The sequence below is a fragment of the Dysidea avara genome, chromosome 5, assembly GCF_963678975.1.
Source record: "Dysidea avara chromosome 5, odDysAvar1.4, whole genome shotgun sequence".
NCBI lineage: Eukaryota > Metazoa > Porifera > Demospongiae > Dictyoceratida > Dysideidae > Dysidea > Dysidea avara.
Genome location: NC_089276.1, coordinates 34,022,231 through 34,046,745, shown reverse-complemented (window position 1 = coordinate 34,046,745; position 24,515 = coordinate 34,022,231). Strand labels below are relative to the sequence as shown.

The 24,515-nt window shown below is 39.2% G+C and overlaps 1 protein-coding gene across 7 annotated transcripts in view; it reads left to right on the top strand.

Annotated features, from left to right (window-relative positions):
- Positions 1-24,515, top strand: part of LOC136257080 (ultra-long-chain fatty acid omega-hydroxylase-like) — a 57,082-nt gene that overhangs the window by 10,951 nt on the left and 21,616 nt on the right. For 6 of the 7 annotated variants that reach the window (XR_010701799.1, XR_010701798.1, XR_010701800.1 and 3 more), the window contains exons 4-8: positions 2,455-2,582; positions 3,534-3,655; positions 6,929-6,991; positions 17,708-17,840; positions 18,536-18,628. Coding sequence is in view for 4 of the 7 variants with exons in the window: in XM_066050199.1 (XP_065906271.1) it covers positions 2,455-2,582; positions 3,534-3,655; positions 6,929-6,991; positions 17,708-17,840; positions 18,536-18,628 (539 nt within the window). In the remaining 3 variants the exon portion in view is untranslated. The remainder of the gene's footprint in view (positions 1-2,454; positions 2,583-3,533; positions 3,656-6,928; positions 6,992-17,707; positions 17,841-18,535; positions 18,629-24,515) is intronic. The other variant, XM_066050198.1, reaches the window with a different exon arrangement.

The following is a 24,515-nucleotide window of genomic DNA, read 5'->3' as shown; positions in this document are numbered from 1 at the left end:
TAGGTCTGAAAGATGGACTCTGCCATGAGAAATATGCCTCTCTTAGTTAGGTGGATCCATGGTAGATCTTTCAGCTGTAGGGAGAGAGATCGAGATGCAAGCTTGTCCCAGAATTGTGAACTGGGAGAAGCTTGACATTATTATACTACAAATTGAGGCATAATCAGCTTTGCTGTCTGCCCTTTTTCAAAGTAAATACAAGTTGAGGTATCTCTGATGCTTGTGTTAATGATGTGTTCACTGACATCAGCTGAAAAGTGTGTCTTTTGAAGTGTGACCTCTGATACTTGTTGATAGTGCTGTGTGCTCTGACACTTATGGGCTCTGGTTATGGACCCTATACACCTTACACCTTGCTCTGGGTACTCTTTGAAGAGTGGTAGATATTAATGGTTTGATACATGTAATAAATTTGTCATACAAAGCACAAAATTAATGATACAGGGTCCATTGGTAGTAAAGTCCAGTTACTGCTGAGGATGTACTCCTGACTGAGGGGACTTATATTTCTTGTTTCCTCTGCCCCTGTGATTACCACCTCCTTGCGACTGTAGGGGATAGCTCCTCCTCCGAAAGAGTGCTGGTAGCTTGAAAACTGGGGTTGCCTCAGGTTTCTGATTGTCTCCGTATGATCCCTCATTCTTTGTTGGAAGGAGTCCCCAAACAAGAGGGGTGTGGCATCCTTGAAGGTTGTTTCATCTGCTATCAGTGGAGCTAGCCCCTTGTTCAGACAGGAGGATGCCTTCAGGGGACGTTCAACTGAAATATAAACTGAAGCATTTTGCAGGAGTTTCAGGGCTTGTTGTGCAGACTCTGCTGCATCCCTGGAATTTAGGGATCCTGACCTAGCAGACTCCATCATATTCACTAGAGGTATGGCTGCACCCAGGACAAATCCTTGAAGGCCAGCTAAGTTTCTGTCCTCTGCCTTTGCACCAGGTGACATTCTTAACTGAATAGTGGGGTCCAACTTGGAAACCTTGTTGTGAGGTGTCAGGAATTGATTGTTTCCTCTTAATGATTTTCTGCCTTTGAGAAGATAATGTTTATGAGAATGCTTCCTGCATCACCCTGACTGTTACAGAGGAGATCTGACGGTGTTCACTATCCAAGACTGAGTCCACAGGCTCCCAAAAGATCTGTTCTTTGTAGTCCGGGGTTTCATCATCTGGCTGGTTGCCCCACCATTGGGGTCCTCTGGGACTGGCGTATGGTTCGCAAAGTGGTTCGAGCTTTGGCTTTGTTCTGCCTCGTGGCCTGGTGTAGACGTCGGGTGAGAGTTCTGCTCTCTTCCGGCGAAGTTTTCAGCCATCTGCGAGTCTTATCCTCCAGAGAGACTCTTCCCTCCATTGGCATTCGACGCTGACTGTGGCAGCATGGTGATTCCTGCCACCTGTGAGTCTTGTCCTCCAGAGAGACTCTGCTCTCCATTCAACTGCGCTGAAGGTGGCGGGACTAGAGGGCTCTGCTCCTCCAGCGTGGTGACTCTAGCCCACATCTTCTGTACCTCGCTGTGTAAATTAGCATGGTTTGCTGTGTTATTCTTCTGGAGTGATTGCAGCAGAGAAGTTACGGACGAATCTTGGGAATGGCTTCGTCGATGATGGCGGTGCTTCGTACAACTGCTTCGGTGTTGGCTCGATGGGGTGAATCGTTCGAAGACATAGTCGCTTGGCTGATCCTACTACTCACTAGCTGGAGCAAGAAAAAAGGCCGATTGGTGTGTACACGTGGCAGTACTTATATGGTAGTCATGATGATGTCATTTCCTGTTCAGTGTTTTTTATATTCATTGATCTTACAAAAACTTGAATAGAAAACTACAAACACGTTGATATGTGATCCGAGCATTCTGAAATGTAATTTGTGTTTCTTGCTGTATTTACACTTCTTTAATGAGTGATCATTGAAAACTAGTAAGAAATGTTTATAGATGATACAAAAATGGATGTCTGCTGCATACGTATATACTTTCAAGGTGTGTGTTGTCCAAGCACTGTGTATTCAAAACACTCCAATAGAACAGTCATGTAGCTTAATTCAAAATTGCTCTTTTACTCTAATTTCTTTCCATTTCATCTTTAGCTAGTAATGATTCATTTCTGAGGATTACATGCACTTCCAATCATCACCAGGCATTATTATCAATGCACATGGTGATGCAATGCACAATCCGGAGGTATTTTACGATCTGAGTTGGACCCAGTTGACCTGACCAACCTGCTTTACACCCCATCATCCTAGGTCTGGAATAAAACATCTATGTACATTCTCTAACTTGTATTACAATAAGGGTTAAAAATTGTATGGCCTTTAATACATGGCATAATCTATTAGTCATGACAGTTTGAAAAGCAGACAATCTTATGTTCGAATGTGCCTGGTTTCTGCAGGCCCAATCACAATTTGTGTATGAATGTGTGTATTGTATGGATATTATTCATACTACAACAGGTGAATCACTGTTAACTGGAAATGGACCAAAATGGTCTCGTACACGACGCCTGCTCACACCAGCATTTCATTTTGACATCTTGAAACCTTATGTGAAGGTGTATTGTGAATGTGTGGATGTTCTATTGGTAAGTGTGTGTGTGTGTGTGTGTGTGTGTGTGTGTGTGTGTGTGCGCGCGCGCGTGTGTGTGTGCGCGCGCGTGTGTGTGTGTGCGCGTGTGTGTGGGTGTGTTGTGTGGGTGCGTTGTGTGTATTCATGCGTGCGTGTATGTGTGTAGTTGGGTAGGTATGTGTGTGTGTGGGTGGATGTAGGTGTGGGTGTGTGCACGCACCCACACGTGCACACTATTTTATGGGCATGCAAGAATACACTTGTTCACACAGAGTTATATATGAAACTCTGCCATTTCATGATAATTACTTTGGGTGGTTTATACTGAACAAAACTTATTATGTGCTGAGCTAGGTTTTAATTCTTGCTGACCACTACTGAATGATGCAGCTATTTACATTTTCATAGAGCGCATTGACAAATGTTACTATTAGGGATTTGAATAAACAATTTTAATCATTTAGATGTTTCCAGTGTTAAAACTTGCAATAAAACTCATTGTATCATTTTTTACGAATTATAATTGCTGATTTGTTGAAACACTCATTGTTGCAGGAGTGTAAGCAATGGAAAAATAGTAAATAGTTATCACTTAACACTTGGCACATGTCACATCCCATAGTGCTTCTATAAGTAAAAAGTATCTATTGATAAGGGCTAAGATTAAATGTTTGTCATGATTTTCCTTACCCTGTACTGCATTGGTTTATGCTGATGTGTCAACAGTATTAAAGTCAGAAATCCATGTACTTGGAAACTTGAGTCTCGAACTATATGAACAAACACTTACCTCAAACAAGAGTGTTCGACTGCCCTACTGGAGTATCTTGACCTTCTGTTTGTCAGGCAAGTGTCAGTCAGGTCTACCAGTGATACTCTTGTACTGATGTGCACACACAGCCACGGGTTGTATGGTAACTTTCAGCAGTACTTACACCCAAGTATAATTTTAATGTATTTCAAATAGGACAAGTGGTCAAAGGTGGGCAGAGATGATGTTGTGGAGTTGTTCTCATCATCCAGTATGTTGACGTTGGATGTGATGTTACGTTGTACTTGTAGTTATGAGAGCAACTGCCAGACAGCTAAGTGAGTAGTAGAGTAATAATTAGGACATCCACTACTTGGATACCTGTGTATACAATTCAATTATTTAAGTGTTTAGATATTACCGTATGGAGAGATACTTTGGCAGAATTAAAATTTAGCAAATAAATCACCCACAATGGTATTTGGTTAGCTATATAATGTGATGTGTTGTATAGTAGCGGTTGACGTTCTTCCTACGTAGGTTGCTTCTCAAGCTAATCAAGCCCCATTGTATTATTGATTGTACTCAAATTATGCTGAGTAATTGAAGAATGTAGCTAGTTATTTTAAACATATGTAAGCGACTCCAGCAGATGGGTGCATAGTTGTGAAAAGTCCATGCAACTGCTATACTTTTGGATGAAAGAGCAGAAACAAGTTATTTGAAGTCTACATCAAAAGTACACATTAAAAAAACTGTTGCTTTCAAAGAATTTCTATCTGTAGAGTGTATCTATACCAAGCTGTGAAAAAAGGTACAGCACTTTTTTCACAGCTTGGTACAGATATACTCTACAGACAGAAATTCTTTTTAGAAAGCAACAGTTTTTCAATGTGTACTTTTGATGTAGACTTCAAATAACTTGTAAAAGTGCTGCACCTTTTTTCAGAGCTTGGGTATAGATATCACTCCTTTTTGCATTTGCAAACCCCAAAGCTGTGGCTGGAATTTGGGGCTTCCTTTTTACTTGTCTTTTTCTTTACTACAGAAATAAATGGAAGACTGAATGTGTGTAACCATGTGTTTATTTGAACTAGTTGGTTTATAATTTTGCAAGCAACTGTAGAAATTATCAGGTAAATGTTCTAGTAGATTGACTAGGTACATTACTGAATGATCTACAGGGTGACTTGTTAGTGGTTGAACGGTGACTTGTTATGTAACTATAAATGCTCTACAAGGTGATTTGTTGATGCTCTACATGATGACTTATTACATACCTGAACATTTTACAGAAAGACTTGTTACTGAATCCTCTAAAGTGACTAGTTCATTTCCTGAAGTAGTTTGCCTGACAAGCATGGCTTTTTGTTCAACTGTACAGTTGCTACACTGTTGGATTTTGCTTTGCATTTTCATGTCTTTATGTATATATTAAAGCATAGCCGCGAGTGCTATATGAAAAATAAAGTACGAGGCGCTTGGCCTCGATGCTAATAAAGCATGAGGCGAAGCCGAGTGCTTTATTAGCATCTCAGCCGCACGCCTCGTACTTTATTTTTCATATAGTACTCGCGGCTATGCTTTAAATGATTTATGGAACTTTCTAGTTGTGTAGCTTCACCATACACTAGGACTCGTAATTAACAAGCGTTGCACGAACTATTAGCAGCCTGAACGCACACAAACTAGTTTAAAGAAGTAACTCACGCGTATTTCACCATAGTTTGGCATAGTAGATGTTTATCGCGTCTTTTGGCAGGTTTTGCTCGCAACCCACAATTGATTCTATTGTGAGTCACATGGTGAAGTATTTCCGTGATATCTCCAGGACTTGTCCGTTTACATTAACAAACGTAACAGCAACGTTACCTTCTCCCACCCATCATCGAAGCATTTAGGTATGTCTATAAAAGCAATCCAGTGGTGGAACTCGTATTGGCTGGGGTGATTGATCATTCAGCGCGGCGAGGCTATCAGCCTTCACCGGCTTGGGTGATTAGTCGTACTGGCGCGAGCCCCGTAGGCTATTAGCCTACACTAAGGCACGTTGGCAACTGTGCTTTATTGCCCACAAAGAGTGCTTTATTGCACTGCAAAGAGTGCTTTATTGCACTGCAAAGAGTGCTTTATTGCACTGCAAAGAGTGCTTTATTGAACGAATAAAGCACTCTTTGCGGTGCAATAAAACACTCTTTGTGGTCGATGAAGCAGTTGGCCGGCTGAGAGTGTACTTTATGAAATTTAAGTACACTTTTTCCTTTGATCTCGCCCACGCAAAGTTCTATAATACAATTTATTTCAGTGATGGTTAATATTATCTACAAACCAATTTTCAACTCATTTCTTCAAGCAGTTTACCCTGTGGGTGTCAATCTTTTTATGCAATAATCAGTTGTAACTCATAAATTGTTTATCGGATTCACACAAAACTTGGTATTGCAATTTGACTTTTGACCCTGTGCCAAATGTCATCTCAGTCATATAATCAAGAGTATATAATGGGAGAGGAATAGTGTCGAACTGCACTATACATTGCGAAACAATGAGTCCATAAAGTCATATGAAATCATTTAAATGACTTGGTGAATTGTGTTGATTGGTGATCAATTATAAGTGCAGTTGGTGCATTTTGTGCATGCACACAGGTACATGTGACATGCACATGGGTACATGTGACATGCACATGGGTACGTGTGACATGCACATGGGTACATGTGAAGAAACAGTGAAACTACTGAGTGAAAGAACAACATATTTGATGAGAAAAGTATGGTACATCGCTGAAAGGAACTCAGTACAAAAAGAAGACACAGGTAGCTAACCTGGAAAGCAAACATCACCACGTATACCAATGCTGTTTTGGACAAATCCAAGTTCCACTTCTCACGTGTGCTGTGTTTTGGGTCATCATGAATATCAACCTACACATGACGTCTTCATTCAAGGTTTCATCATAGTCATCATCCCTTACCTCAACAGTTCTACTAGCATAACTGACATGTCTAGATGGAGTTTCAGCCATTGTGATTCCATGCTGACCACCCACCTTGAACTAGTAATGGGCAATCAACAGTGGTCAGGTTCACAAGAGGAAACGAAGGTATGTGAGTACTTTACAGGCTCATTTTTTACAGCTTATAGTGTAGTTTGACACTCTCCCTCCCCCATTATGTACTTTGTTATAATGCATTTGTATTTTATAGCAATTTTGCAAAGTGTACATAAAGACAAAGCAAAAAAAGAAGAAACTTTGGTCACTCATATCTTAAGAAACGACTGATTTAAATATGGTATGTGGGCTCCAGTCCACTACTAGGCAGGCAACTCCACTGTAGAATTTGCTGCATTTGAAAAAAAGGGATCGCTAAGCTATATCAGGAGCTTGTGATCCGCCAAAGGCAGTGCCGCCTTCGGCAGCTCATATGTTCCTGGCTACATATGCATGAAAATAGTGTTTTCTTTCTTCCTGTCAATTTGTGGGCATGCCAGCTCCTTTGGCCACACAACACACTACTGTGTGTCTTAATACATATATGCAGTACTGTTATCTTTATGCAGTTTATAGACCTCACATATGTTAAGCTGATTTGTAATTTGTATTGATGTAGTAAGCGTGATCCTTACATTGCTGCTGTATATGAATTATCAAGATTATCATTGGAGAGGATGATGTGAGGAAACTATATATATATATATGTATGCATGTATGTGTAATAAATGAACCAATGTCCATTTGGTTCCACATGAGTATTTTGAGATAATAAGTAACTCTCTAGAGTTCCTATGGATACATATACATGGAACTGACAAGGAGAAAACATCCTGACTGCCTAGCAGACTCCTGTAAGCATTCGAGCGTAAATCAGATGGTTGCAGGTTCAAGGTCCAGTCAAGGATGTTTTTTTCTCCTTTCTCCACCTTTTTAAACATACTTTATAAAATCTTTAAACAGGCTGTAGGACCAGTTGTCCTACATACCTTCAGTACTTGTGCTGTAAAGCCTTGATATGTAAATATATGTGTGGTGTGTCCGTGCTCGTGTGTTTGTGCATGTGTGCCTGCATCTGTGTATATTGATGTGCACGTTTACTTCCTACTTTAGCCTGCATCATGACTAAAGTAGGGATTAAACGTGATGATCTCCCAGCAGTTTTTATTGTAACAATCTTACTAGCTTATAAAATGTAACCCACTGAGCAAAAACCTATGCCTTTTATTGTTCTCTGTTAGCAAGACTCACGGTAGTGAGTCGTGCGGCCAGTAAAGCAGAAACGCGTGTCGCAGTCAATAAATGACGTGACCACTACACGTGAGGATTTTACAGGAACGGACGTTGCCAAATTCGGCCTTCCTGGAGCTCACCCGTCACTTACGCTATCCCTCTGAAACTCTAGAGTTGAACTCATCGTGTCACTAGTAACTACCACACAAGCAGTGAAGCAAATCCATGCCGACTGTTTCGTGATCGAGATTGCCGACATACATCAAAGGGGAAGTTCCATTTTTAAAATTTTTAAAATTTATTATTTTTATCGCATGCGGTTAGACGCAACCACAGGTGTATGCCTTGCGTTCCGTTGTGCATTCCGAACATTGATTGCCCTGCTATCGCTTCAGTATTCACTCAATCGCCTCAAGATTCACATCATCGATTTCACCATACATGATTACCCTACAGTCGTAATTTCAGCACCAAATGAAGTTTCAGTCGTCCTCAGTCAACCTAGACGCCAAATACAAAACCCAGATTGTTGTTTTCCGCAATACTCGCTTGGCATGTAGGGAAATGTGTCTTTAAACTGTTCTTAAAAGTTTCGTTCAGATTGAAACATATGTTTTCGAGAATGGCTAGTTTGAAATTTGAATTTAGTCGCCCCCACGTAATTTGCTCTCTGTAAGAATTTTACTCGGAATTTAAAGAATGACACAGAGCACAACTGCGGTCACTGGGTATTGATGAACTGGCGCTCTGTGTAGTTAATCAGTGCATATAGTCACAAAGAAGTGTGCTGCCATAGATTATAGTCCATAGATATAATCTATGGTGCTGCATACCATCGTTTGTTTTGAAATTTGAATTTAGTCGCCCCCATGTAATTTGTCCTCTAAGGGCGCGGCTTAAAGAATGACACAGAGTACAACTGCAGTTACCAGTTGTTGACACAAGTTGTGAGTAATTAGCACATGTAGCTAGCCTAAAAGGAAGTGTGTAAAATCACCTAATAATTTACAATTGTCACCATGCATTATTGCATTTTATAGCACCCCCACACAAAATTACACATGTAATTACAACATACAGAGGGCACATGAATACCAAACACTTTTCACAACAATAATGTAAGAATTGTACAATAATGACTGTAATATAACTGCTATGAAAATGTTTTCCAGTGGCCCGCCATGGTAGCAAGTCTCACATGACGGCATGTATATTCATCCAAACACAATGGGAGTAACGAGTAAGTACGATGACAACAAGTTGGTATGATTCCATTTGTAGAATCCAGATGAGTGGGTGTGGCTCCAGTATGTCTAAACAGTTAACAAACATTTCTGTTATAAATACATGCTAGAGTTGCAATATAATAGTATAGTATTTAAATGCAACAATACATAGTCTCCATTGTATCACTATCAAACGACACTAAGTGGAGGATATTGTTGCATCTCTAGTATGTAAACTCTATCAGTACAACCTGTCTTAATGGCCACCAGTATAGAAAGACAACCTCTCTTGAAAATCCAATTCCAATTGAGAATTTATACACTGTTACCTGCTTATTGAGTGAAGGTGGCAATAAACAAGTTCCACCGTAATTTATACACGTGATCTGATCCTGTATATTCTGTCAGTGGATGAGATCCACTTGGCCAGGACAAACTGTGACTCAAATGTCCTGGATGATCCATACTCAACCCACTTATGGCCCAGTGGCACAATGGAACTGAGTATTTATAGAGAATACAATTATATTTATTTCTAAGATGTGTGGATGTGTAGACACATTACAACACATTACATGTACATACAAGACATGCTACGTACTGTTTTAGCATTTCAAGTCACCACATTATGCACGTACCAGTCAACAATGCTTCATAGTGCCCATCAGTAAACCTGAAGAAAAGTTACGAAATATAAAAATTCACATAAGTACAATGAAACCTCATTAATATGGCCAGCTGTGGGACCAAAAAATTTGGCCTGAATAACAAGGTGGCCTTATTAATGAGGTCATAAAGTAATGCTTAGCTATATTTGGGACCTACTAGAGGTGGCCAATATAATGAGGTGGTCTTATTAAAGAGGTGGCCGCTAAGTGAGATTTCACTGTACATACAGTTCACAATGGTGAACAATATTAATGGTTAACAATATACACTGAAACCTGCAGGTCACTTCTTGTAGAAGATTGCTCTCTACACAAAATGACACATTCAGGGATTGTATTTAGATGGATGATACAGTAATGCATTGTGACTTCAATACTCATGATGTGGCACTGCCGATGTACAACATCGCACTTGCTCGCACACATAATTTTGCTCAAGATTTTACAAATTGATAATTAAGGGGTGTGGCAACTAGCTGTTTCACTCGCAAGACTGTGTGGCAGCTGTTTCCCTTCTGTACAAGTGGCCACGAAGACAGGTCCACTGTGGATGAAAGCCAGGCATTAGATATTTGGTATTTCATGTGTTGAAGGCTTTCCAGGGCTTCTGGTAGTCTCAAATCTCACCACAGTTCAACTCAAGCAGTGTTGTGGTCACCACTAAACCACTGGAATGCTGTGTTATGTTCATCTTATGCTTGGCTACTATATTGTGGAACTGAAATGAATACTCTGAAAATATATATATCCTATAGATAATGACTTCATCTCTTTCTTCATCAGCTTATAAGGACCAATAGTGAAACTTTTTACACTTTGGGCTGACAGCCAACTGCCTACGTCTGAAGCAGTGCCTTTGGTGCTCTAACAGATTGGCTGCCCCCTTGCTGCCAGCACTCACTGTCTCATACGCTGTCACACACTAAATCCATCTCTATAGCCAGTTAGAACAGCATGCTTCTTACCTTTTTTTAAAGCCGCAAAATGTAGCCACCAATGTAATAAGCTAGGTCAGAAAATTTTGTCCCTACAGCCTGAATAATGACCAGTTTTCACTGCACTATTAGTGATTAGTGATCATGGAGGATTATTTATTAAGATACTAAGATATAAAAACGCTACAACTTCTAAATATAGCAGTAAATTTTTTACCCTGGTCCAATGTCTAATCGTGAGAGACTCTACTGTGACAAATACATGTTTTAACATGATATGTGCTAATCGCCTTTTTGCAATTAAGTTTTACAACACAAATACATGTATAGTTAAACTCACCAATTGTGACTAAATCCCTTCAACACGAAAAGACAAACAATGAGACAACAGCTTCGCAAGCCTATTCTGGAGCGCTTATGTAGTAGTAATATAAATTTTAAAGGCGTTTATTTACAACAGGACATAATTACGCGCCCCTCTATTGTCTCTGTACATACTTGCCTTTTCTTTACTATTCTCATTTCATTTCACAAGATCTCTTATTGATATGGGCAGGAGCGTGGCTTCTTCCCTTGAATTAGTCAATGCTTGAAGTAGATCGAGATACTCTAATAGAACAGTCACATTTCTACAAGTGCTATATTTTTATATTGTAAAGTCTGTAAGTAGCTAGTTGTTAAACTATGCTAGGTAGAAGTTGTAACTATGCTAAATATTGATTGCTGTGTTACAGCTGTTTTGTGACTGCTCTAATAGAGTATCTTGATCGTTTTAATGCAGTACAAGATGAAAGGCAAAGTGTTACTAAGGGTTTACTAGATAAAATGGGTGTTAGTTGACTGCAGTTGCATGCCACTAACAGGGGGCCTAGGGCAAATTTAGTTCTCAATAAAGCAATGTGTATAGATTCTCTGATAGCAATAAATAGTTTGAGTTTGGCCGCCTTTCCTGTATACGGCTACGAACAAAGGAAAGGTGGCCAAACTCAAACTATTTATTGCTATCAGAGAATCTATACACATTGCTTTATTGAGAATTAAATTTGTGTGGCATTTATGAAGATGCTCACACACTTAAAAACTAGCAGCATCACATAGTTCTCATTAACACTTTAACAATAACATTGTATTATCTGATTAGCTAATATTAATTTTGCAACTTGCAAACCTCGCACATGGCTGCATTATGATATCATTACTTTTTGTTGCAGTTAACTCTGCTTTACTTGGACGCGCACTTTTTTTACAACTATAAGCTGTTTTTGGATGGGATCTATAGTAACAAAATAGTGGACAGCTAAAGTGATGAATAGGTTTGGTGTTATACTGTAGTACTAGCCAGTTGAAACAGCAAGAAATTTGATTTGTACAAATTACATAACTGATTAGTATATAAATTTCAAATAAAGTCTCAATTTTTAGAACTTTCTTATGCAACATCACCTCCATTAAACAACAAAACTTACCTAGTCTGTTACACAGTTTACATTTGTTACCTTTAATATATTCATGTATATGCTAAAGAGAATACATTACATTGCTGCTTATGTGAAAATGTTAAATACGGAATCAACTGCCACATAAAAAGAGGGATGCATATTCTTTCTGTTAGCATATAATAAAGTTATACTTAATTTGTAATTTAGAAACTGGGAGCATTTACAGTGGTTGCTGTGTAAGTATGTTTGTGCATGATTCTACCCAACCACTACTGCCAAGGCACATAGTGTTGTTGATGACAAACACAAGCTTTTTTTTGCCATATGGAGCAAAGTGGTGGAATCAACTTCTATGACATATCTTTTCTGAATATAAAAGAGTAGACATGGCCCGTGAAAAAACATCACCCAAAAACCAGCCTCATTTTTCCCAGGTGACAATGACACAGTAATGGTTAGGCAAAAGTATGCCCAAGCAAGCCTTCAGATCGACTCAAAATGCTTTCAACAAGTTGCTACAGAATTTTAAAAAAATTATTTAATGGAATTTTCTAGGGACTGACTGACTGACTGATGCCTTCAGACAAGCGTGACTTGATAACGGCTAAGGCGACGGGCTTGAGGTTTTCACTGTTCAACGTTGCTTCGGCCCGACAAGTGCCTTTTGGCATACCACAGTACATACAATGCATTCTTCATGGACTTACCACTGTCTTCCTTTGTGTCCCATTCATCTTTGCTGACAGCGAAAAAATGCCGATTTGGCAGTAGCACATGATGGCTTCTCTTCGTAATGGAAATTGTCCATATTTTTCATAGTGGCTACTTTGATAGCAGAGGTGCTTTTCAAACAGTTCTTGATTTGTAATATTGTGTAACAGGTTGATCATAGCCGACAATAAAGCGTAATGGATACTTCACTTTTCAGACGATAATTGATATAACTGGGGCACGTGGTGCCATTTCTTTTGGTATGCATGGATTGCAGAAGTGCTTTTTGAACAGTTCTGATTCGTAATGTTGTGTAACAGGTTGAACATAGCTGACAATGAAGCATAATGGATACTTCACTTTTAAGACAATTATTGATATAGCTGGGGTCAGCGTTGAAACCGGGTCGGGTCATCCGGGTCACATTTTCTCCGGGTCATCCGAGTCACATTTTCTCCGGGTCATCCGGGTCTGACCTGGATTGGATCACGTGAGAAACGAAATTGTTTGTTTGACGACGTGGAAACTTATAAATGCTACCGCGTAGCTCTTTCGTGAGCCACGCCCACTTATCGCATTACCAACATACGCTCAGCCACGCCCATTTGTTAGTAAGTGTAGTATGTAGCATGAAACTGAGGGTATCTGGTGAGGGGTAGCTATTGTCAGTAGGTGAAGACCTTTTTTTTTTTTTTTTTTGGTCTTCAACCTACAGCTAGGCTGAAGTTGCAATATTTACTCAACACAAATCGAACGCTCAAAATGTAGACTCGTTCGCTCGCTCGAGACTAGCCGAAACACGTCTCAGCTTTAATTAATCCGGGTCAAATCCGGGTCTGCTATCCGAGTCAGTGGGTCATCTGGGTCAGCAGTAGTGACCCGGTTTCAACATTGGCTGGGGTGCATGGTACCATTTCTTTCTTTCGATGCGGTATGTGTGGGTTCACCAGTCATAATAATTATTTGCAAAAAAGTTAACAAACAAGTACACAAATTTTTTTTGGAATTTTCAACTAGAGTAGGGACCATAGCACATCAAAAAAATACTGTAACAAACTGGAGTAGTGCATGTTATTAAATCATAGTAAAACAATAAGAAGTGATGTAACACTTTGACACCTCAGATCAAAGGAATTCCAGAGGATACATTTGCCATGTATATATCTCTACAGGGAGACATCTAAATGTACACCGGTGTACATTAAAATGTATCCCGGGAAAGTGGTTGCACTTCTAACAGAGCAAGCCACTTTCATCAAGGCAAGCATTATATGATAGCCTTGATGTGGATGAGGCAGTAGTACCACCCTCTGTTTGTTTTGTACAAGCTTAGATCTAGATCGATTGTGGGAATAAATTAATGCTCACGTGATGATTTCCACAAATTTAAGTGTTGCCACAAGAAGCACTCAAATGAAGGTGTTTCAGTATCCTTGCCGTTCTACAAGTTGGGAAATATTACGTAAAGGTAAGAACTAGTCTTACAGTGCACTCACAAGCATTTTGGCACATTTTTTATGTGGACACACCCACGTTATGGACAATGAAGCTTACCCCTTTAGGTCTTTAGCATACGTTGTGATTAGTCTTTACATAACGCGAAAGCATTAAAACACTTGCAAATTTCCCAAAATTTTTCCTACTCGACTTTTCCATGATATCCGTAGGACTCATCCATTTATTATAACAATCGTAGCTACAACATTATTTGCTGCCTAACCATAATCAAATCTTTCGGGCATGCATATAAAATGGATCCAGTGATTACACTTGTATTGGCAAGGCTATCAGCCTGAAACAGAAGTGTTACATATTAGCTGTAACATGGGCACTCATGATTGGCTGCGTCATTGAGCTTTGGACATACATATCAGGCAAATCACTCGTGCTCATGTTACAACTATTTAATTATATCCCTACTGTGCTCAAGATACCATATCGGAAATGCACAGTAGGGACTTACCACTTCTTATTGTTTTACTGTGATTTAATATCATGCACTACTCCAACTTGTTTCAGTACTTTTTATTGATGTGTTATATATGGTCCCTGAAAATTCAAGATTTTTTGTGTACTTGTTAAGTATTATTTGTTGTTACATGTATGGTATGTTCTAGGAACTGTAGTCATGGTACTGATTTCTGCAGTATTTCATACAGTTTGGCAGAAATGCAACAGTATTATCATACTGCATGAATATGTATACCTGAGAAGATCATTTTAGCAGTGGTGTAGTGTCAATTAATTTTCAAATATTGGCTGTATGTACATGTTAAGCTGTTTTTAGCTGATTTCTCTAGATTAATGTTACCATACATAACACGTTACATGATGAAATTGTGATGTGTGAATTCCTACCTGGTAGTGTCATTGTGTAGAAGTATTAAACAGTACGGGTACCGTTTAAGTAGAGATCCCCCAGAATATTGTGCGCGCCGCTTAAAATTCTACCTTTGAAAATCATTCTAGAGACATCTTACAAGATGAAAATTGTCTTTACGGAATAGTACAACTTGTTTGTTTACTTTTTTGTAACATTATTATGACTGGTAAACCCACACATATCGCCTTAAAAGAAAGGATGGTTTCGTCTGAACGCACGCCCCAGCTATCAAGTATTGCTTCGAAAGTGCAGTAGCCATTATGCTTTGCTTTCAAGTCTGTTCTGCCCATTACACAGCGCTACAGACGAAAAACAGTAGAAAAAGTGTCTCTGCAATCAATCCAGTCACCACAAAATATGACGATTCACCGCCCCAACTATCTGCCTCGAAAGTGCAGCAGTCATTACGCTTCGCTTTCAGCTATGTTCAACCCGTTACACAGCATTACAAATGAAAAACAGTGTTAGAATCGCCTCTACAATCAATCCAGTCACCACGGAAAATACAGATGATTCCCATTTATAAACGTATTGCAGGGAAGCCATGCATCACGCTACCACGAATTGACACCTTGGGCTGTCAGCATAAAGAAATGGGACACAAAGGAGGACAAAAAGTAAGTCCATGATGCATGCATTGTACGTACTGTGGTATGCCAAAAGACACGTCTCAGGATGAAGTGACGTCGAACAGTGAAAAAAGCCAAGCCCATAGCCTTAGCCATTATCGAGTTATGCTTGCCTGAAGGCATCAGGCAGGCAGGCAAGCAGTTAGTTAGTAGAAAATTCCATTGAATAATTTTCTAAACTTTTGTAACAATTTGTTGGAAGCCTTTAGGATCGTACTGAAGACACTTTTGGGTTTGGTTATACCTAACCAATACTGCCAAAGTGCCAGGATGATATTGTGAAGTTGGTTTTTGAGTGATTTTTTTGGCCAGAAAAACCCAAATCTCCATGATCCCTAATATATAGTACCGTATAATGGGAATGATTCGCGGAAGAAAACACTCACGAATGATCTACTATTTTCTCATTCGCGAGAAAACGTTCGCGATTTGTTGCATAAAATAATTAATAATTGGGCGTGCGCCCACAACGAATTAATCTTGTGATTTTTTTGGCCAGAAAAACCCAAATCTCCATGATCCCTAATATAAAGTACCATATAACGGGAATGATTCGCGGAAGAAAACACTCACGAATGATCTACTATTTTCTCATTCACGAGAAAATGTTCGCGATTTGTTGCATAAAATAATTAATAATTGGGCGTGCGCCCACAACGAATTAATCTTTTTTCTATGGATAGGGAACATTTGACTGTATGGCTCACTTTGACATGTTACATACTACGCATACTAGTAGCCATGCATGATTGCTGTTTTGCTGGAGCAGTAGACATTCACGATAATGAGCACGGACGATAGGCACGCCTTGGGGGCGGCACTAAAACTGAGGCTAAGACACGCCATTCCTACACAGTGAATCGCTGGGCTGCAATTATATTTGCCCCATTTAGTAGCACCGATTATTCCACTGTCACTGAAGTTTGCATCTCTGTTCGAATCACACACCATGGCCTGTCACGCATATATAGCAGTCCATAGCAGTCTAGCGAGTAGCAAGGCCAGCAGCTACCACTTATGCACTCGTTACATGAATGCTACATCACAGATTTTTGAGAGTATCTATGGCTACATCAACTGATCCATGAAAAAAAAGTTTTTTTAATTGTAGGAAAATTTTTGCAAGAAAACATTTGCGAATGCACCTAAAATTGCAAAATTCGCGAATGTTTTCTTCCACGAATCATTCCCATTATACGGTACTACCATACTGTAACAAAACACTTGCAGGTGGCAGGATATAAAATTTTTTTAAATCGCCAAAACTCGAATTTTAGACTGCCTGCCTAGCTTACTGACCACAGTCGCAAGGCTAGAGGCCAAACGAAGCAGCGCACATCCACCATTTTATGCCACAATAACAAACTCACCAGTAGGATGTGCCTTTTGGAGTTCGATGAGTGTAGGCCCTCTGTGCCTTGTCTTTTCTTTTATCTTCAATCGGACTACTTGTCTTCTTCTTCATCCAACAAAACCATATTGAGGTGTTAATTTTTCGTATCAACAGTTTCAGCTGCAAATTTAGACACCTCAGAATTATTTTAGGGCTGGATTTCAGAAGTGCTTCAGCCTTGGCGCTACATAAGAGGTATACTAGCTAGATATCTGCAACTTCGCGATTGGGATCCCGTTCACTATAGGTTTGCAACCACACCCATCAAATAAAGATCTAGGTGGACTAGTAGTGATAGAGTATGGAGACCACGCTTCTTACCAATCTAGCTGTTTACTTAACAGTAAACAATATGACCTCACCCCTTATTGGTCTAGCTAGCTGTACACCACTTGGCTGACTCGCGATACTCTAATACAACAGTTACTTTAATACAACAGTCATGTATGATATTCTAATAGGACAGTCACAAGTTACACTGTAGCTAGCTGTGCTACAACAAAACACTAAACAAACTAGTATTTTTTTTAAATTGTTAATTTAAAAATGAAGTGAGATGAGACTGATGGTATTACAGCATAGCACGGTGGGAAAGTCCCCACTTTGGCACATTAGCTATTGTTTTGCTCAATGCCAAAGTAGGGACTTCCCACTGAGCTATGCTGTAATACCATCATTATCTCTTGTTTTCACTACTTTTTTATTGCATAGATCCCTACTTCATTTTTAAATTTATAATACTAGTGTAATATGAATAACAACCATTTGGTTTCCACTGCAGATATTTCCCCTACTATTTTGATATCATCTACAACCTTTCTTCATCCAAACAACAGTACAAGAAAGCTGCTAAACTGGTACATGATTTTGCCATGGACATTATTACTAGGAGGAGGAAGGAGCTAGAAGAAAAGGTGGGTGGGACTGTGTATATAGTGGGAGTAGCAGTCACTTTTCTAAAGATACATATGATCTGGTCTCAGATAAAAATGTAACTAACTACTGATAAGTTAGTGTTAAGTGACTTTCCTTCTGGGATCCCAAATCTGGTTGAGTGTTTCATATAGGTTGGCCAATTGCATTATGAATGTTCTATTAGAGTGTGTCAAATTTAAAATTTGTATTAAGTGCTGAAAGAATACTGCAACTGGCTTCTGAAAACCTGTGCCTGCTCAAACTGTTTTTAGAAATTAAATTATGTACAAGAATGAATGAATGCTGGGCAGTGGGCGCTTTGTATCTGTCTTTGGATTGTTTCTGATGCTCTGCTAGTAGCTTGACTCCAAGAGCAGAGCTAAGTATTCTAAATATTATTTCTAATGGTAAAGTTATACATTTGGAATTTTATAGGGTTGTTGCATTTTTATAACTGATTAATGCTTTTGTAAGACCTGTTGGCTTCAAAATGAAAGACTCCTCTAGCAGTGGAGACTATTGTCAGTTGATTTTGGTTCATCAATAAAGATATGGCTTTATTAATTTCTCTTTTAGCTGAAAGTGGCTATATACTCCTTTTGCAATTGCAGTAGTGTTCATTGCAGTTTTTTGTCTTAATCACTTGTGGTAGCTATATATTATACCTATTGAAAGATTGTGTATATGCTGCTAGAAAACTGATGACAATGAAGTCATGAATAGAGCACCTTCCAACAAGCATAAAAAGAAGTATCTTGATTTCATCGATATACTCCTACAAGCAAGGGTATGTATTACGCACAGAAGCCATTTTCCACCAAAAAGTACTTTTTATGAAGTGAGAGGAGGTGGTTGGATATATGTCATGTGATCTCAAAGAATTGTTGATCCAGTTCAACATTAACACCTCAAATCAGTGCCAAATCAGTGCCAAATACAGTGGTCCCTCCATTATCCGACCATTGATTATAGGTTTCTGTTCTATTAGAGTATTTTAACTGAGCTCTGTATATAAATGTATGGGCTTTATTTATCTGACTTTCTCCATTATCCGAACACATCTAGGGCTCAGTGAGTTTGGATAAAGGATGGATCACTGTATTCTAAAGTATGAACTGCATATAAATGCCATAAGCATCCCAGGATCATTACAAATCTTTACATTACTTTCCCAGCTAATACCACAAACCTTAATACCTGCCACCATCCCACTTCATAAGGTTATCTACCACTTTTGCTTGGGGATTCAAGGTGCCACTCGGGGTATAACTCACATATTTCCCAAGCAATATCATGGATACGTAGTTTGCTCATGGCTTTAGTGCCAACCAGTTCAAAGATACTATACATTTTGTCTCGTACTGAGTGGCACAGAGCATTTAATTGTACATTTTGGTTTACAGGTTGGTTAGGCTAGGCTCAGTGTATAGTTGCTACGTAAGTTTTGACTAGTTTATAGTTACTAAACTATAATAATGATCAGTAAAATAATTGTTTGGGCAATGCGTGGATGTGTATTCCTGCCATTAGCAGTCCACGGAGGAGGTGAACTACGATTTAAATACAGTAGATGAGTAACTTATAGTCCTAAGTAAGCCTAATGTATTAACTTACTTACTGTCCCAATACCAATAAAGTAGGTAGTACAAAATGGTGATTTGATCCCACAATTGATTAGCCTAAGCTACTATCATTCATGTATAAAAGAAATGGGGTGAGTGCTCTTTAGTTCTTTCACCTATCAGGTGAGTGTGCCTCAAGTGTTATACATTAGTTATACCACGAATGTGTCAAGTTTTGCTGATATATATGCCCTTAGCCCTCAGGCCTGCAGCTCTTGGGCTTTCAGGTATATAAATGCGGCCCTCAGGCTTTCAGGTGTATGCATATATCCTTGCAGCCATGGTATCAAGACACACGGTAGTGTGTCGTGCGGCCCAAGAAGCCGGCGCGTAACACCCGTGAATATATTGACAGGAAGAAAGAAAACGCAATTTTCGCACCTCCGTAGCTCTGTGCTTCCTTGATGAAACAAGACGATTTTTGCTGTGGACATTCCCTCCAACTGCAGCACTCCACATTCCAAATTTGAGCGAAATCGCTTCGCGCGTTCCCGAGATATGCGACTTCAAAAATTGGCTCAGTTTCTTCGTTTTTTTTTTTCTTCTTATTTTTCTTTTTCTTGTCGCACACTTACAAAAATTGCTATAAAACTCGAACGCCATATCCGATTGCCTTGAAATTTGGCACACAGAAGGGGGATATAAAGGCGCATCTCGGTACCAACTTTGGCTGGAATACGATAAACAGGCAAAGAGTTATGAGCGATTATTCACGAAAAATAACACCAATATGTTGTCACGCCTACAGGATAAACCGCGTATGGGAAGAAGCTGAAAATCGGTGGGTGAATAGGTTAACTATTGAACCTCAAACCTTTTGTGGTTTGAAAGAAATCGAGCTAAAAAACAGGAAGATACAACGAAAAAACCAACAGTGTGTAACAATTATGCAATCGAGATTAGCTAATAAAAATAACGACTGCTTGCCACGCCTACCACATAAACCGCTTAGGGTAATGCTTTGAAAATCGTTGTACAGATGGAGTAATCATCTTAGAAAGGCTCATCAATGGTGTAGAAGAATCAAACTTAAAGCCATGGAATTATAACACGAAATCCAACTTGGTGCAGCAAGTGCGAGATCGAGATACTCTAATAGAGCAGTCATCCTAATAGAGCAGTCACCCTGAAGAGAATTCAAGAGATTAGCTAGAAACAAGAAACCTGTATAGAGATCAGCTACACACAAGTCACCCTGTAGAGAGATCAGCTAGAAGAAGTTACCTTGTAGGGAGTTCATGCAACTATGGAAATGGATAGTTCAGCTAGAAAAAATCACCTTGTATAGAGTTCAGCTACAAAGAAACCATCATGTAGAGAGTTCAGCTACAAACAAATCTCCCTGTATAGAGATTAGCTAGAAGAAGTTACCTTGTAGAGAGTTCAGCTACAAAGAAACCATCATGTAGAGAGTTCAGCTACAAACAAATCTCCCTGTAGAGAGATCAGCTAGAAGAAGTTACCTTGTAGAGAGTTCAGCTTCAAACAAATCACCCTGTAGAAAGATCAGCTAGAAGAGGTCACCTTGTAGAGAGTTCAGTTACAAAGAAACCACCATGTAGAGAGCTCAGCTACAAACTAGTGACTTTGTAGAGACATCAGCTAGAAGAAGTTACCTTGTAGAGAGTTCAGCTATAAAGAAACCATTCTGTAAAGAGCTCAGCTGCAAACAAATCACCTGTACAGAATTCAGCTACAAACAAATCACCCTGTAGAGAGATCAGCTAGAAGAAATTACTTTGGTGAGAGTTCAGCTACAAAGAAACCACCATGTAGAGAGTTCAGCTGCAAAGAAATCACCCTGTATAAAATTCTGCCACAAGCAAATTGCCCTGTAGAAAGATCAGTTAGAAGAAGTTACCTTGTAGATAGTTCAGCTACAAACAGATCTCCCTGTAGAGAGATCAGCTAGAAGAAATTACCTTGTAGAGAGTTCAGCTACAAAGAAACCACCATGTAGAGAGTTCAGCTGCAAAGAAATCACCCTGTAGAAAATGCAGCCACAAACAAATTGCCCTGTAGAAAGATCAGTTAGAAGAAGTTAGCTTTTAGAGAGTTCAACTACAAAGAAACCACCCTGTAGAGTGATCAGCTAGAAGAAGTTACCTTGTAGATCGTTCAGCTACAAACAAATCACCCTGTAGAGAGATCAGCTAGAAGAAGTTACCTTGTAGAGAGTTCAGCTACAAAGAAACCACCATGTAGAGAGTTCAGCTGCAAAGAAATCACCCTGTATAAAATTCTGCCACAAACAAATTGCCCTGTAGAAAGATCAGTTAGAAGAAGTTACCTTGTAGAGAGTTCAGCTACAAAGAAACCATTTTGTAAAGAGCTCAGCTGCAAACAAATCACCTGTACAGAATTCAGCTATGAACAAATCACCCTGTAGAGAGATCAGCTAGAAGAAGTTACCTTGTAGATAGTTCAGCTACAAACAAATCTCCCTGTAGAGAGATCAGCTAGAAGAAATGACCTTGTAGAGAGTTCAGCTACAAAGAAACCACCCTGTAGAGAGATCAGCTAGAAGAAGTTACCTTGTAGATCGTTCAGCTACAAACAAATCACCCTGTAGAGAGATCAGCTAGAAGAAGTTATATTGTAGAGAGTTCAGCTACAAAGAAACCACCATGTAGAGAGTTCAGCTGCAAAGAAATCACCCTGTAGAAAATTCTGCCAGAAACAAATTTCCCTGTAGAAAGATCAGTTATAAGAAGTTACCTTTTAGAGAGTTCAGCTACAAAGAAACCATTCTGTAAAGAGTTCAGCTGCAAACAAATCACTGTACAGAATTCAGCTACGAACAAATCATCCTGTAGAGAGATCAGCTAGAAGAAGTTACCTTGTAGATAGTTCAGCTACAAACAAATCTCCCTGTAGAGAGATCAGCTAGAAGAAATGACCTTGTAGAGAGTTCAGCTACAAAGAAACCATCATTTAGAAAGTTCAGCTTCAAACAAATCATCCTGTAGAGAGATCAGCTAGAAGAAATTACCTTGTAGAGAGTTCAGCTACAAAGAAACCATCATTTAGAAAGTTCAGCTTCAAACAAATCACCTGTAGAGAGTTCAGCTACAAACAAATCTCCCTGTAGAGAGATCAGCTAGAAGAAGTTACTTTGTAGAGAGTGAAGCTACAAACAAATCATCCTATTGAAAGATCAGCTAGAAGAAGTCACCTTGTAGAAAGTTCAGTTACAAAGAAACCACCATGTAGAGAGTTCAGCTACAAACTAGCCACCTTGTAGAGACATCAGCTAGAAAAGTTACCTTGTAGAGAGTTCAGCTACAAACAAATCTCCCTGTAGAGAGATCAGCTAGAAGAAATTACCTTGTAGAGAGTTCAGCTACAAAGAAACCATTCTGTAAAGAGCTCAGCTGCAAACAAATCACCTGTACAGAATTCAGCTCCAAACAAATCACCCTGTAGAGAGATCAGCTAGAAGATATTACCTTGTAGATAGTTCAGCTACAAACAAATCACCCTGTAGAAAGATCAGTTAGAAGAAGTTACCTTTTAGAGAGTTCAGCTACAAATAAACCATTCTGTAAAGAGCTCAGCTGCAAACAAATCACCTGTACAGAATTCAGCTACAAACAAATCACCTGTAGAGAGTTCAGCTACAAACAAATCTCCCTGTAGAGAGATCAGCTAGAAGAAGTTACCTTGTAGAGAGTGAAGCTACAAACAAATCACCCTATTGAAAGATCAGCTAGAAGAAGTCACCTTGTAGAAAGTTCAGTTACAAAAAGAAACCACCATGTAGAGAGTTCAGCTACAAACTAGTCACCTTGTAGAGACATCAGCTAGAAAAGTTACCTTGTAGAGAGTTCAGCTACAAAGAAACCATTCTGTAAAGAGCTCAGCTGCAAACAAATCACCTGTACAGAATTCAGCTACAAACAAATCACCCTGTAGAGAGATCAGCTAGAAGAAATTACCTCGTAGAGAGTTCAGCTACAAACAAATCACCCTGTAGAGAGATCAGCTAGAAGAAATTACCTTGTAGAGAGTTCAGCTACAAACAAATCACCCTGTAGAAAGATCAGTTAGAAGAAGTTACTTTGTAGAGAGTTCAGCTACAAAGAAACCGTAAAGAGCTCAGCTGCAAACAAATCACCTGTACAGAATTCAGCTACAAACAAATCACCCTGTAGAGAGATCAGCTAGAAGAAGTTACCTTGTAGATAGTTCAGCTACAAACAAATCTCCCTGTAGAGAGATCAGCTAGAAGAAATTACCTTGTAGAGAGTTCAGCTACAAAGAAACCATCATGTAGAGAGTTCAGCTGCAAAGAAATCACCACTGCCCAAATTTCAAGGCAATAGCTCTTTCCAATCTGAAGTTATCAATTGTCAAAGTTGGCAAATTGGATGTGTGGAAGGCCCCTTTTCGCAAATCCGGTCACATATGTATTATATGTGACCGGATTTACGAAAAAGGGTCTTCCACACACATCCAATTCTATGAACTTGAATGACCATACCTTTGTGCTCAAAGAAGATACTAACCTGAAATTTTGTTCATGCATTAACCTATGTTGTTACTCATCACTGTCCACATTTCAAGGCAATACTATTTTCCTATCTGACATTATGAACTGCCAAAGTTCGTAAATTGGATGTGTGTGGAAGACCCCTTTTCGCAAATCCGGTCACATATATATAATTTGTACATTTACTGATAAAATATTTAAAGTACATCTACTTCATCTTTTCTTCTTCCTGTAGTAAAGAAAAAACATAGGTTAAAAAAGTCCCAAAGCTGGCCATAGGCCGGCTTTGGGGTATACAAATACAAAAAGAAATGAAATCTAATCCAAAACAGCCAAGCTGTAAAAAAAGTGTGCGGCCCGCTTCACAAAATTTACCTGAATTGTCATTATTAAAATTTTTACCATTAACCTACCATCACAGCCATTTCTTGGCCGCCACCTTGGATTTCACATCTTTTTTCACCATAGCCTTTCTGAGGGCCGCACACTTTTTTTACAGCTTGGCTGTTTTGGATTAGATAACTATTACATGATGCACTCCTCTGGAATGAAGTTAAAAA